The 16,678-nt window shown below is 37.5% G+C and overlaps 1 protein-coding gene across 2 annotated transcripts in view; it reads right to left on the reverse strand.

Annotated features, from left to right (window-relative positions):
* PPP4R3A (protein phosphatase 4 regulatory subunit 3A) overlaps positions 1–16,678 on the reverse strand; it is a 47,859-nt gene that overhangs the window by 9,846 nt on the left and 21,335 nt on the right. For both annotated transcript variants that reach the window (XM_014957473.1, XM_014957474.1), the window contains 8 exons: positions 15,275–15,892; positions 7,050–7,127; positions 6,840–6,956; positions 6,228–6,344; positions 3,333–3,464; positions 3,138–3,240; positions 1,709–1,867; positions 278–447 (listed from right to left, as the gene is read on the reverse strand). In XM_014957473.1, coding sequence (XP_014812959.1) covers positions 278–447; positions 1,709–1,867; positions 3,138–3,240; positions 3,333–3,464; positions 6,228–6,344; positions 6,840–6,956; positions 7,050–7,127; positions 15,275–15,892 — 1,494 coding nt within the window. The remainder of the gene's footprint in view (positions 1–277; positions 448–1,708; positions 1,868–3,137; positions 3,241–3,332; positions 3,465–6,227; positions 6,345–6,839; positions 6,957–7,049; positions 7,128–15,274; positions 15,893–16,678) is intronic.

The following is a 16,678-nucleotide window of genomic DNA, read 5'->3' on the forward strand; positions in this document are numbered from 1 at the left end:
AATCCGCCCGATGAAACTTGATTAGTGCTGCCTTTGCAGATCTGGGTACTGTGAATACGTTATCGAATACGTTTCATTTTCAAGTCACAGTACTGTTTGAACTTAAGAAAGAACATCTACAAGTATGTAACACTGATATAAAAGAAAGTTAATTTAAATACAGCATCATATAATCCCATTACAATAGCATAAATCCCATAACAAGCAAAAAGAAAAGTCTTCCTGGACTACAAGATAAACAATACAGTAATTATCTTCAGCATCTAACAGCACTCACCACTCTGATAAATTCAAACATCTCTATTATGGCAGAGTTCATCAGATTATAACGGGAACCATTATTTAGAAATGCTTTGACCACAGGTTCAAACAAAAAACTTTTCATTATGTAACGGTTGTAGAATTCATCCTTCAGGCCAATTATCTTTCTCTTGAAACGAAGGGCACCTGAAACAGAAATATTGTCAGAGGAATTTTTAAATGTAAAAGAAAAAAAAAATCCAGAAATTACTCAGCACTAGTTAGGGCAATTTGCAACCTCAGTTCTTATACAGCATTACATTATTAGAACCAGGTAATACATTCACCTATTCTCTGCTTCTCAACAGTCTTGACTATACTGCTAAAGATTACTTATTTATTTTATCATAAAGAAATCCCCCATTATAAGTGTACAAGTGAAACCACCTCTGCTCACCAAAGAAATAATGTACTATTGTTGAACTATATTACAACTAATATAAGGGTGTACTTTCAATTTTTCAAATTACTTATGATAAAGGTAAAATATTTTCTCAGTAGAAGAACTTGGAAATTTACTTATCATTCTTATTATTCAAATGTAAGTTTGATTACATTTAATTAAGTCCTATTTGATTAGGATGCAAACTACCTAATTTTAAAATTGGTAAATGACATTTCCTTCACATGCATATTAAAGCAAAGACTTAATTTACAGCCAGTTTAAAGCTCTTTCTGAAACTCTGAAATGTACACAAGTACGTGAATGTGCATTCATAAACAGAAAGCAGAGTATCATCCCACTGTAAGGCAGCAGCTTTTGGTTAGCAACTATGTATACATGAAAAAAAGATTATTCAAGAGCTCTAAAACCAAACTCAGTTGATTCAGTTACAAATTTAAAAGGTACTTTTTATCGTATGGTACTGCTCAGTCAACTTTAGGCTTTGTTTTCCTCGATGTGTACAATGGAATCACAGAAAAAATCTCTTACTTGCCTCCAGAATGAAGTCGTGCTGCTTTGCTACCAATGTGCTGAGCATGGTCAAGAAACCACCAGAGTTTAAAGACAGCACACTGAGCTTCTCTGCAGTTTAATGCAGACAGATAACCATATCTCTAATTAAATACCTCTGATAATTTCTACTAAAAAAATAACAACACTTACAATGGTTCTCTCAGGATATTCAATATCAAGATACCATCTTTTCAATTTACCACTACACTGAGATTCAGAAAAATCCTTCTGCTTTTTAGAAAAAAATACATCTATAAATGCAAAATTATTTACTAATACTTGCTGACATATCTATAAATTGTTATGAGAAACACAAAGTATAATAGTAGAACTTCTGTATTCAGTCACGAATTGTCATTATCTGTGAACAGTCTTCTTTCAGCAGAATGAAGATATGTAACACTTCACAATTAACAAAATCATAGTTTATTCTTTAGCTTTCAAACTTACACAATGCCAAGAAAGCGTGCTTTGAGGCCATGAGAACAAGTACCCTTCGCAGGATATCTTTGTTAATGATGTAGTTCTTTATATGATAAGTATGATGTTCTACGCAGAAAGTTAGCAATTCCAGTATTAATGCCAAGAGTTGGGCTGTCTGAAAATCATCTGTAATAAAAACAAAACCAAAATAATTAAACATATCTAGGATATTGCCTTCAGAAGCCAACTTCAAATATCCAACTGCAGCCTGGTAAATGTTTCCAAGTTCTTGTATACTCCCACAGATAGTTTAGGGAACGTGCTGCAGGGTGTGTTTAATCTTTAAAATAGAAATTGAACAAGCTTGTTATGGACTGAGTATTTTCTATTTATACAGATATAGCAGGAAACCCTCTTCAACTACAGAAACAATTACATTTTGTCTGTCTCAAATCAGTGTTTGAAGGTTCACAGAATACAGAACTTAGAACTAACACATGTGGTCAGGCTTATTTAACCAAGTCTCATTATGACATCCACAGGTCTATACCATAAATTATTGCCCTATATGCAGTGCCTTGACTACGCTTATATCAAAAATGTGATCTATTCTGCCTTTTAACAAAAGTACTATGCAAGAAATATCTCAGGCTCTTTTAATACTTCTAGGATATAATTATATCAGCATATACAAATCATAACTCAAATCCTGCTCTTAAGTAGATTGATAATACATTAAATACACATTAGATATAATCTTTTTTTAAAAGGTAGGGCTACCTTTTTAAAAATATTGCCAGCTTATTGACCATTAAAGAACATAAGAATTTTAAATAGTACAAATCTCACTTCCAATCTTACTGGAAGCCAGTTGAGATAAAACAGATTAATTTAAATAATATATATAATAAATTAAAAACTTTAGAGTATGTTTCAGTTTATGTATCATTTATCTACCTCCTTTTACATCCATTTCGGATGTGTTATACTATTAATAAACAAACACTGCTGCTAGTAGCCATTAAGAACAGTTACTTCGTCACTGATCTCTGCTTTCTTAGTCTGATATAGAACCAATACCTTCAAATTCAGCACAATATTGTGATACACACCTTCCCACAGGCAATTCTGCACTCTCTCTAGTAATCCCTGACCTTAAAAAAAAATACTTATACATTTACAAGTCTATGTAACTGAACCGCCCCATGAGTCACTAAAAATTCTTGTTGAAGCAAAATCTGCAGCAAACGCTGTTCATTTCTGAAATCAGATCTCTTCGCTGATTTTATATTTAGAAATTATTCAGATGACTAAATCACATATCAACATTTTATTTTTGAACTATGTATCATAGTTTTAGATTCTCTTAAAGACAGAAAAGTCCTTTAACAGTTATTCTATTTTAAACATTGACATTCAACAGTCCTCATGTGCCCAAAATCTGGAGTGGCATTACCTTTGCTAGGCTTGTCCTCTGTAGTATTGGCCAATAAAGGGGCTGTCAGAACGTGCATACAATGTTTGTAGAAGAAACCCAAGAACTCTGTCTTTTCTGTTTTCTAAAGAATGAAAAAAAAAATTATATACATAACACATATCACCAAATACTCTAAAAAACCAAATGTAATTTCACTTGAAGGTATTTACTTACATTGGCAGTGGCAAGCATATTTTCTGGATCAACTAAAGTACGAAGTAAACCCATGAGTAGCACTGCCCCTCCAAGTTCCGGATCCGTGTCACAAATCATGTGTTCTATAATGAGGTTAATGAGTAATATATCCTAACAGGGAAAAAAAAAAAGCAAAAATCAATTCCAGTGCTAGTCCTTTGCCCCAAATCTGAAATTATCTTCTAAAAGGGTTACCACCTGGCTAAAAATGGTGCTCTATCAAAATTTTGTAAAATATAAACAACTACCAAACAAAACCCTCCAAACTTAACAGAAAGAAATTCATTTTACATGTCAGTGACACATTCTGCTCAGCAGTTCAACAGTAAGAAGGCAAACAGTGAAGAAGAATCTTTCAAAGCAACTAAAAATGGTTCTGAATTTAACAACCTAATTTAGAATTTAGTCTGAACTGAAACACCAAAAGATAAAATGTACAGAGGTAGATACTTAACAGTCTCAAAATTCAACTGCTTTCTGGAAGCTTTTTCAGAAAAGAGAAGTTTTAATTTCATGGAATTCCCTTTAAATATATACCAAGAGTTTTATTTCCACAAGCATACAACAATAAGTTTCATAATGCTTTTGAACTTGATGAGATTATTTCCACCTAAAAATAACCCCAATGTGTATTCACAGAAAACAAGAATAACAGATAAAAATACAAAATAGTACCTACATTTAGGAATCCCTACGCTCAAGTTGCTTGGTTACCCCTGTCCCCCATAAAGAGGACAGTCATCAGATTCAAGCGGCTGGAACCACCACTGATATTCCCGGTCCCAGCTGCCCCTTTCTTCCAGTACAGAAGTAGCAGCACCAGCAGTTTCCTCTTCTCTGGCATGTTTTTAGCAGATACAAGAAAATAAATTAACTATCTCCTCTATGGAAATGGCAGCACAATGTTTCTTCTCCACTGAATACCGCTTTGAAACCCCTTTCTTACTACTAGTTGTGTGTTAGCATTTTGTATTCATCAGCTACAGAGGATCTCTGGGAAATTAAGATCTCTCAAAACGTGTTCTTAAACACTTAGGACCATAATTCCACTTTCAATGTGTGTGATAATGAACTGAACACAAGTTTCTTTCAAGTAAGTTAGAAACACGTGTGCAAGACTGAAATAGATATTTCACATTTTAAGGAGGTCATCGTTCAAAAACATTTTGTTTTGCTCACATGACAGTGGATGTTAATCAAAATGGTGATTTATAGTAACCTGTTTTACTTTACACACAATGGACAAGAGTCTGTAAGCAGGTGAACGCTCATCTCACCTGACTAACAGAACTTTAAAAAACATGGTATTTCAGTAGTGTAGCCTCAGCAAGTTTGCTGATGACACAAAACTGAGGAGAGGGTGGCTGACACACCAGAAGGCTGTGCTGCTATACTCTTGCTGTGCAAGACCCAGACAGGCTGGAGAGATGGACGGAGAGAAACCTTATGAAATTCAACAAGAGCAACTGTAAGGTCCTGCACCAGGGAAGGAATAACCCTATGCACTGCTACAGGATAGGGGCTCTGTGGAAAAAGACCTAGGAGTCCTGGTGGCCAAGAAGGCTAATGGGATCCTGGGGTGCAATCAGGAAGATTGTGACCAGCAGGTCAAGGGAGGTTAGCCTCCTCCTCCACTCTGCCCTGGTGAGGCCCCATCTGGAGTACTGTGTCCAGTTCTGGGCTCCCCAGTTCAAGAAGGACAAGGAACTGCTGGAGAGGATACAGCAAAGGGCTACAAAGATGATTAAGATGATCTACAAAGATCTCTCTTACAGGGAAAGGCTGAGAGACTTGGGCCTTTTTAGTCTGCAGAAGAGAAAACTGAAGGGGGATCGTATCAATGCTTATAAATACTTAAAGGGTGGGCAAGAGGAGGATGGGGCCAGCCTTTCTTCAGTGGTTCCCAGTGACCGGACAAGAGGTAATGGGCACAAACTTGAACATAGGAAGTTCCATGAGAGGGTGGCTGACACACCAGAAGGCTGTGCTGCTATACTCTTGCTGTGCAAGACCCAGACAGGCTGGAGAGATGGACGGAGAGAAACCTTATGAAATTCAACAAGAGCAACTGTAAGGTCCTGCACCAGGGAAGGAATAACCCTATGCACTGCTACAGGATAGGGGCTCTGTGGAAAAAGACCTAGGAGTCCTGGTGGCCAAGAAGGCTAATGGGATCCTGGGGTGCAATCAGGAAGATTGTGACCAGCAGGTCAAGGGAGGTTAGCCTCCTCCTCCACTCTGCCCTGGTGAGGCCCCATCTGGAGTACTGTGTCCAGTTCTGGGCTCCCCAGTTCAAGAAGGACAAGGAACTGCTGGAGAGGATACAGCAAAGGGCTACAAAGATGATTAAGATGATCTACAAAGATCTCTCTTACAGGGAAAGGCTGAGGGACTTGGGCCTTTTTAGTCTGCAGAAGAGAAAACTGAAGGGGGATCGTATCAATGCTTATAAATACTTAAAGGGTGGGCAAGAGGAGGATGGGGCCAGCCTTTCTTCAGTGGTTCCCAGTGACCGGACAAGAGGTAATGGGCACAAACTTGAACATAGGAAGTTCCATCTAAACATGACAAGGAACTTCTTTCCTTTAAGGGTGGCAGAGCACTGGAACAGGCTGCCCAGAAAGGTGATAAAGTCTCTCTCTCTCTGGAAACATTCAAAACCTGCCCGGACATGTTCCTGTGCAACCTTCTCTAGGTGACCCTGCTCTAGCAGGGGGGTTGGACTAGATGATCTCCAGAGGTCCCATCCAACCTCTATCATTCTGTGATTCTGCAATTCTTCAGAACCCAGGCTCATGTTGTTTAATAGAGTCATAAATATAAAAGAGTAATTTTGAAAAACAATACACACTTTTCTGGGGTCCCTCTACTTACATCATCATTCTGCTGCGCTTCCTGCATGACAAACTCTCGTACCATGGATGGGTTGTATTCAACCAAATATGAGAATATATCAGTGGCTGCACTTCGTACTTGTGCATCATCCATACCCTGAAAAAGTCATATAAAACCATTTATGTTTCCTTAAAAGAAAAGGCTTAAATGGAATGAAAACCAGAGAGCATACAGCTTTTAATTCCTACTTACAAATCATACCTAACTAGTACTAAAACTGTATTCTAAAACTCAATTGACTCTAACCTCTTTTTTGTATATTTGACAACTGTAGCCAAAATAAATTTTATAGTTTCCCTGCCCTTTGGTATATTTCCCTATTTTCTTACTTAATTGTATACCAAGAAGCATGTAGAGATAGGAAGTGAAGGACAAAACAAAAATGTGAGAATGCCAGGGCACTTACCAATGTCATACTGTAAATGCTTTTAAAATTGTATAAAAATATTTTATATGTCCTGAATCTCAAGCTAAGACAAGACAAATGAAGCAACAATTCAGAAAACCATGTGACTTAAGTTTGCCTGGCTTACTTTTAAAAAAAAAAACCTCTCTGGAGATATTATCATAAACAAAATTGCACTGACTTACCAATATGACTTCTAGTGCTGGCAGTATGCCCATATTTGACAAGGTTTTGAAAAACGCATCTCTGTTTTGAGGTTGCAGTGTTTGAGAGAATGCACAAAACTCTTTCAGGAAATTTACCTGAAAAACAGGAATAATATCCTAGTTAAAAAATGATGCACGTATCACTTGGTAGTAACTGTCCCTTTCATGTGTATTTTACAGATTTCTTACCAATTCCTGTCTTTTCTCCTCATCTGTGGCTTCATCTGTTAGTTGTGCAAACAAGTCTGTCAGAAATTTTTCATCTTCCTACAAAGGCAAAACAATACCATTTGTTTATTTGACAGTATCAAAAGACATCCAAGTATAATATAAAGTTCTTCTAACCATGCCTCCTGCAATTAAGAGAACACACGTTTGTGTACTGTAATCATACTGGTATCAACTTTCTAATTCAATTTTTAAACTAACTAATATGAATCTTGTTTTTGAGCTTTTATCACGTTCAACACCACTCCACACACACCCTCCCCTTCATTCTCAGTTACAATGAATCCTGTACTGCCCTTTGGCTGTTCTTTTTCTATTTCCTACTGCCATTCTCATCATTTCATCTGTGACTTCTTCTCTAACTCCCTTCCCCTTGTCACACGCCCCTCCCCCTAAACCACACTACAATATTCCTCCTTCAATTGCTCATGGGTATTTATAAACATGATCTCCCACTCAGCCCTGCACACACATAGATCTTTGGAATGTTATGAGATATTTGCAGCAGAGATAAAGCAAGGACAAAATGAAGATAGAGCTGCATATTAGCAGGAATGAGAGGAGATTCTTTCCCCCCCAGTGTGAGGAGGGTAAATTCTAGAAACCAAATCAAAGTAACTGTTCCTATAACATACAGCATTCATTGGGCATCCTGGCTGGCAGCAATCAAAAACCATTCCATTATTTCTTATACTGCAGTACCTCGGCAAAACTACACACAGCAGACAACACGTTATAAACAGATTCGGACTGCAAGAAGCAGCAATACTCAGCTTCCCATTACACTCCTAACAACTAGAAGATTATTAAGACAGAACTAAACCTTTCCTCATCCTTTCCCTAATATAATACATTAATAAGATAGCACTTGCTTGAAAAGATACCTGTACATCAGATACAAATAAAAAGCTGCCAGAGTGTTGTTTCTTGTGAAGTCAGTAGCACCACATACAACATCCTTCCATCCCAAACCACAGGGCTAGAAACCCAAGTTGCCTCGCTTACGTTTACACAGCATAAAGCAGAACCATGAAAGTACTTCAGATACATCCACATAAACTTTCTTATATTCAGATTATCTAGGTATCTCGCCCAGGCTCACCCTGCAGCCTTGCTGAGAAGATGAGTACCTCAGTTCCAACAGCACACTGTGCTAATGCAGCTATAACACTGCCACAACCCCATCCAGGACCTCTACTTGGCACTGCACAACACAGATAAACCCAAAATAGTTTGGCATGAGCTACTGCCCTACTAGGCATTTCACCACACTATAAGGTAAACACTATATTTAGGACACGCCACGTTTCCTCTTGCTTGATGCTGTGCCATGGCTCTAACCCGACCCAACTCTCTAGTGATAATGAAGAGGAATGATTTCTGGACACAATTTCTGGTGCTATTTTTGTGACTGCTTCAAAATCAAAACAAAAAGAGATAGGAGAGGCCTCATTTGGAGTTTAATGAAATTCCCTCTGGAGGATCAAGCACTGTAAACATAAAGTTTGACTTTCAGATTTCAACAGTCAAATATGTTCAAAACAACTATTTAGGGCTTTGATTTCAAAAAGGGGAGGCGGAGACCCTTCACTACTGGTGAGGGGCCCAGTGCAGGGCTCTCACCAGATCCTGGCTCAAGACATGGCCACCTGCAGCAGAGGCCAACCCACTTGCCCTGTTACTGGGCTTGCAAACATCTGCGACTTGTAGAGGGGACTTCCAAACACTGGGAAGTGATTAAGACTTCAAAGCTGACACTTAATGTTTCAGGAGGAACTGTCAGAAGTTCCATTTTTCAACCTTCCACATATTTACTATAATACAGGATTTTACTATTATGTATTAAATATAGCACTGATGCTCCTCCCACACTACCTCCTCTCCCAAACTCCATTAAATACATGGTATTTTTAAACGAATGGGATTATCTGAAATCTGTAGGACTCAGAATAACTGTGATCTATTTAAAATCAGACAAACTAAGATGGATCTGAGTAATTCAAAACACCCTACCCTTACATGGATAATATGCAGTAAATGGCAGTTATTCCAAGAAAATAAAATCAACTCATTACTAATTTCGCTGTTATGTCTTAGCCCTGAAATGTGTTTCAGCGCAATCTCATTCCAGACGCTTAGTGAAAGGCAGACAGGTTGTTACCGATGGGAAAAACCCCAATCCTCTCACATTTATAGAAAAATTGTGATTGCAACAAACATTCTAAATACAAGCTTTTCTCTCTCAAGCTGCAAAATTACTGAAAAGGGCAGCATATCTAAAGATACATTCCTGAACACTACCCACAGAACCTATGGAAATGCACGGTCTGAGAGCAGAATTCACATATTTCAGAAGTCACAAAGCATCAACACCGAATGCTAGAATTACACAAGCTTAAATGTTTTGGGTTTTTTTTCCAACTTACAAAAATCCCCTAAAATATGTCTGTAAAGTGAACACAGCGTAAATGCATAATTCTTTGTAGTATCTGGCCTCTTCATGCAAACAAGTATCAAAACCCATGTGGATGCATCTTAGAAGCTGTGACAGTGGCAACTGTTTTCCAAGAAAACAGAACTGCCAACAATAGTTTACAGGGTAACTGTAGAATCTAGCTATTTTTTCCATACAGAGAAATTACTAAATGCGCAATACTTAAACTATGCATATACCAAACATTAATATATTCATTTATGCTTTTGCAAGATGTAAGTAGATGCTCCTAGGATTTAATACCTTTCAAAGTTCTACTCACTCCATCATTTATGACTTTAAAAACAAGAAAACCACAGACAAAGTAGGATCACAAAAAAAAGACACTATTTACATTTGTGATTCTTCTTTCAAAGCGGTCTTCCTCCTCCCAAAAGGCACTTAAAAAAGCATTCTTCAAAAGCAGGCCTCTCAAATATAATTAACTTTCAGTTATCAGATACTTCATGTCTGTGACAACAGATAAATGACAAAAAATATGCCATTCTCAAAAAAACATCCAAGAAACTCAGTGACACCTAAGCTGGAAAAAGAGTACACTTTCCATCCTCTTTTCCATCTCCGTATTCATTTTAGGCAGAAATAATATTTCAGCCCAGAAAGTGAAAGCTTTTTCATAAAATGTTACCAGGAAACAAGAGAATCACAGCTTCAAACATACATTCCTTCCTGCTACCACACCAGAAGACTTCGTAGTTCATAACGTTTCAGTCTCCTCTCTCTCAGCCTGCATTCCCATACATGTTTTCATCTCCTATCAATAAGCTATTTCCACTTGAGACAACACACTGACACAGCAGCGGGACCCAGCTAATCACATTTGGAGGCTCCGTACACAATGAAAATAATTTTCTACAATGAAGAAGTTAGTATCAGAAATCACTAGCATGCACCACTTGCAAACTTCTTTCACTAAGTCATTCCCCCCAGAATCTTTTTATACTTTATTGCAAGGTAAATTTTGCTGAAAGTAAATCTCCAGAGTTATTCCTGAGCCAACTACTGCAAAATAGCAGAGTGGCAGAAGACGTCCCAATCCTAATACACTTGGGGAAAACTGCCAGCATGCGCTGACACAATTCTTCCCCTAAAACAACTACAGATAATTACATTTACATCCGCAGGGTTTTGTTAAGAATAAGTAACTACCTGTAAAACCACTTTCAAAATTAAAAACAGCCTACTATTATATATAAATCCAGTAAAATATACAGATGTACCTAAACGCCTCTTAGTTATTAAAAAGGGAGAAAGGGACTATGAGTAATATGATTTCTGTATGTTAAAAAGCTGATTTACCACTACAGTAATGCCATGTGATCACTGCTCTATCAGGCACATAAATTATTTTAACCTATGTCCAATTTTACCCTTTCACTCTCCACTTTCCTGAAAATGAAAGACTCTGAAGTCGAAACGCATGTACTCAAAAGTAATCCTAACAATATTCTGTATTCTGGAAGATAAAACACCAAAGGATCTTGCCGGCAAAAAGAACACGCCAATGAGAAGGGGGGAGAGAACGAAAGGAAACAGTGTTTGCTCACTCTATGGCGCAGTTTTGCAAGTTTTTGGTTTTTTTTAAGAACTAGTTAATAATACAAAGGGAAAGAACTGGTGACCTCCAGTGTGAACATTAGTATATATTTTTAAATTGCAAAAGAGCGTCATATAAAGTAAGAAACACCACTTACCTGTCCCACCCCCACTCTCAAAACTTGGTGAACTCCATGTTTCAGCAAGGTTTCTTGGTGGCTATGACATCTCAAGACTAGAACAGGCTGGACCCAAAGCAGTAAGAGCATATTAGGAGGGGCTGAAATTGGAAAAAAATATTATATACCTCTTTCGTATCTTACGTACAGTGAATCATAACACCTGTAATTGAGCAGGTTTCCACAGCAGTTAATTCTGTAGACTGGAAGTACTGGTATCATGGGTTTACTACCCACCATGACCAACAGTATCTAGTTTAGTGAGATCTTGACACAGTTACTTAAAATGACAGATCTTAGACAATTAAATCACAAATAAGCTAACCTCCATTTCTCAGAAAAGCCCATCAGTGTAAGCATTTTTATAAAGATCATGGGAAAGCTAACCTTAATGAAGTAGGCAGGAGGAATACAGTTCAGAACCCTAAGTGCCAAAGGTGATTCATTCTCTGTTTCTTGTTTTACCACAGAACAGGTAAGAGCTTTTTACCTATCAAAGAAAGCAAAATAATGGAAGCTGGTATCTTCCACGACTACAGAATTTGTATCTTTTTTTTTTTTTAATTTACAAAAAAAAATCTCTCCTAATAAAGCCAGAATTCTTAAGAAACAGCATATACTTATTTACAGAATTCACTAGTTGTAATTGAAAAACTGCCCTTAAATGTCAGTGACCTTTAATGACCTTAAATGTCCTATCTTAACACCAAATACCTTAAATACGACAAGTGATAACTTTTAATAAAGTCACCCAGCCTGTCGAAGAGCGTAAGGCACAATCTGCACAGAGCCTTGAACAAATTTCTAATCACTTTTCTGTAACTAAGGTGTGGCTGGGTCAAGTTGAGATGACGGTATTCAAAGTGCCACTTTAGTTAATACAGGGCCTGACATGAAAAGGGCTCTTTAGATCCCATCTTTTTTTTCATGGTGGAGGTAAAATAGTTTTTCTTCTCCTTTCCTCCCCAGCTAGTGAAAGAGAAAAGAACAGAATATAAAACAACTCAGTTGTACACGCAATAGTTGCAGTATGTCACTGGATACCAGCTGCTCAGGGAGTTTACTTTGAATCTGAGACTTAAAATTTCCTAAAAAGACAGCTCTTTTGTCACAGCCTCAATGGTTCAGGAGAGACAACATAAGTCAACAGCAGAAGCATTAACAACCTGTGTTACACACCAACTAAAAAGCTGAGACTCATTAATTGCTCCCAATAAACTACCAAGAAGCATCCCAGAAACTCTCCAATTAATAATTACTTATAAAAGAAATAGCTTCTTAAGTACACACATAAGGTTAGTTAGCACCAGGATCTCATTAGATCTAAAATAATGAATGCCAGGAATTCCAATTACAGACAACTTTAAATCTTTCACGAAATAACACCGTCCCTCCCATCGAAGTATTGTGATAGACCCAGCTACAGAAATGCACGTTAAAGCATACTAATGGAACAAAGACCTTAAGAATTAGTTACAGAAGTGAAATCAACAAAAGCAGTCTTTTAATTTTGTTCTCAGAACATTATTTATTCTGCTTAAAGAAATTAGAAGGAACAGTATCATACATTTTATACAAGGACTGAGGGAATGGGGGACGGAGAAAGGAGAGGAGCGAATGAAACTTTACGGGGCAGAGATTACAGAAAAGTGCAACCTGACATACTGCTCTATAAATAGATCAATAAATAAATGCCAGGTGAATACAATAAATGCCAGTTTAAACCTTGGTTTAGAGCTACACTGTAAGAACTTGAGAAGTCAACCAATCAATCAATATTTTTAATCTCTTAGAAATGCAATTGGCATACAATATTGATAGACTCTTTTAATTCCCTCAAAATCAAGAGTTGATCATAAATGTCAAATAATTTCCAACAGATTTCTATTTATAAATTTATTTTAAAATTCAGTTCCCCCTCAATGCTATAGAGCTGTACCGTGAAACGACTAGGGAATGCAATATATCATAGGATGTATTTTCTTCCCTGGCAACTACCACTCTTGGCTCCTCAAAGCTGTACAAAACACTACAACAATCTGAAATATTTAGCTAACTTTCAAAGTTATGCAATGCTAATTCTTCTGGCTCCACTGCACAGGGAGTACACTTTATTCTCAACCACAGACAACAGCAACAGTAGTGAAGATAAGGTTCAGAAACCTGCGGTCACAGAACAAATCAAAATCAGATCTGAGCCTCTATTTCTGTAACTGCAAACAGTAAACTGCAACTAACACGCTTCACAACCACACTAAACCTTGATATTCTGACCCAAGCTCAACCTACATCTACTAACCAAACACAGGTTATAAGACACAGAAAAAAGGAAAATAATCAACCACAAGTCCTCATTCAAGTTACCTCAGGATTTCTGGCAAACACGCCATTAATGATTTTGCAGGATCAGGTCCCCTTTTTCCTTGCCCTCTTTTCCAAAGTTCAAGATCCCTTTCAGAATCATCCCCTGACACCAAGACTCCTGCATAACTCTTCCCCTCCTCCTCCTCAAGCCAAAATGTAACATACTCACGACTTTGCTTTCAGCAATGCTTGCAAAACAGGTCAACATATTTGAGAGACCTACTGGATACCCAAGTTGAGACACTTAATTGAATCTTTTTCAGCACTCCCTCTGTCAGGTTTGTAAGCTTTCTCAAACTGGCCACTCCAAAATGATTAAAGCCTTCTCACTGCTTCAGATACACATCTGTGACTTTGTTTATCAAGGACACACATTCAGACATAAAGAGTTTGGTTCAGTTAGCCTACGCTGCAGTCCAATACTAGTGGAGATGCCCCAGGTGTTCCACCAGGCTTCAGTGGCTGCTCCAGTAAGTCATGGTCTGCCCACAGGCCACATCTGGGTGACATCTTGCACATCTGGCTGCTTATCAAGTACTCCATGTGTTGACATAACAGATTACAGCTCCAAGAGAGTGGATTAAATAATATCAGTATTCTGATCAACTGAGTGTGGTGGATGAAGACAGAAGGCCTAGTATTGATGATGATTTGTCGTATGAGCTTGCAAAAGGAATTTTTGCTCTATTTTGAAATTAAACAGGGTACATTCTGAGATTCAACTGAAGATAAATGTGATTAAGGTAACCAGTAGCAGCTAGCACTGTCCATTTCTCCCATCAGACAGCCCCTACAAAGACAGTGGCTATTCACTTATTGAAAATCAGTAGAATTAAGATAATGGTAATTAACGTCTACAAACCAAAATACATGTGCTGTAACACTTTGCTGAGTCAGCTGAAAGCTTTAGGAAGCTCCCAGCACGGAGATGTGCCATCTGTTTCTACACAGTTCAGGAAGTTCCTGGGTTGGCACAGAATACTTAAGACATGTAGGTAAGATATCTAAAGCATCATATAAACTCTTTACATTTGAAGTAAGACATACATCAAGCAAAACTGGAAATTCCAAGTAATATTATTTAGGGACTTATAAGACAAACAAAGAAAACATTCAAGTCTCTAGGGCAATGTCATGTTCTGAATGTGTAGTTTCCAAACAACTAATTGAATTTACTTCAAACTTAGAAACACTTATATCCTGGTATGAGATTATATTTGTGAAATTTTGGTGAAGTAATTTGATTATTTTTTCGTCATGGTAACATGACAAAAATTATCCGTAACTCTAGTTCCTAAAAAGTCCCAAAATACAGAAAAAAACCCTAGCAAAATCAACCCTTCAAAATGCAAACAGTACTATTCATTCCAAACAACCTCATTCAGGATTCTACATATGTTTGCTCCATTTAAATCATTTACAGAGCATCTAGTCCAAAATCTGACAGTTAAGTACAAATCAGCTCAGTACTCAAATCCACGCCTTTTGTGTCACACTTCAAAACGACTTTCAGAATGACAGAAGGTTCCACCAAAGCACCTTAATCTTTCCAAGAAAAATTATCCAACTTTCTCTGCCCAAGCGCAAATAGACTGTGAAATTCTGAAACTTACCTGTAACATACCAACTATTTCCACTTTATTAAAAAAGATGAAAGAATGAAGTGTTGATAGCATATTTTCCTCAAAAACTGAGGGAGTGGGTAGGACCATATCTTGAATATACTGTACTCTGTATGTCTGATGTATTTTTTGCTTCAGCTCTGGATCAGATATAGGAATCACCTCTTTAAATTTTGCTGTTTTAGTCAGAAATTCCCTGTGTTTCCGTGACTGTGATAAAGACGGATCATATTCTAGGCATCCAATTACGTCCATTATACATTCCTCGGAAAACATGACTTCAAAAAGTGCAGTTCTGTTCAAAAGGAAAATTCCCTTGATAATTTCATATAAGTGGTGTAGTCCTTCAATGTTCTCCAAGTCTTCGCACACATGAAAAATTTCTAAGAGCTTCTTAATATAGCCCTCATTTTCCAGTGCTAGTGCGAGTTTTTCACGACGTAATGGTGAAGGCAGTGAAGATGCCACAAGTTCTGCAATTTCTTCTAGTCGACTCAATTCACAAGACGGCAATTCTAGACCTGGTGATGACATATCATCAAAACGCTCTTCCTCAGATTCATCGACTAGGTCCTGAGTAATGTCGACAGAGGGGTCTTTGCCTTGAACCTACAAAATAAGATGTGTTTAAAAAAGTGGACTTTAATGTTTACTGCTACTTGAGTGCTTTTTAAAAAGTACCATTTCAAATGCCCCACACTTTTTATTACTATAGCCAAAATAGAAGTGCAAATACAAGTTTGACATTGAGTACAACTGGTTTGCAAAGTAAGAGCTTATGTTCTCCAAACAGAAGGCTGTACAAAATTATTTCTACGTTAGATATTTAGATACATTTTCTGAGTATTTCAAATAAAAAAGGAAATTCATAATTACTAGGATGGATGACAACTTTTTCACTACTGAACTAAGTGATTTGTTTCCAATCTTTATTCTCTGCAGACAGATTTTCAAATGCAAACCAGTATTACGTTATTGCAGCGATAGCTTTAAACATTTATCTATAGGCTATTTAACTGCTCTTGATGCTTTTCAAAGCTTCTGCTACCTCAAACAGAAGAGAGAGGCCAGTCCTGTTAATTTAATTGCCGTTACCAGTTCTGGAGCGCTGCAAGTCAAAATGTGTTACTGTGCACTTTCTAAATACTCAACAGAGCCACAGAACCCCTCGAAGAACAGAAAACCCCAAACCAATGTTAACAAAAGAGTACAGGCAACCTGGAACTGTCAGAAAAACAAGGCACAGGACCTGCAAAGATCTCTCTAGAGATACAACAAGGAAACTGCAGAAAGCATGAGTTAGTGAAAAAAACAGAGACAGACTGAACCAGAGTGTTTCAGCTTTAATGACATCTTAATTGCAGTATCTGGAGTCTGATGTGTCAAATCCAGAAA

Source organism: Calidris pugnax, unplaced genomic scaffold (assembly GCF_001431845.1).
Source record: "Calidris pugnax isolate Ruff unplaced genomic scaffold, ASM143184v1 scaffold211, whole genome shotgun sequence".
Classification (NCBI taxonomy): Eukaryota; Metazoa; Chordata; class Aves; order Charadriiformes; family Scolopacidae; genus Calidris; species Calidris pugnax.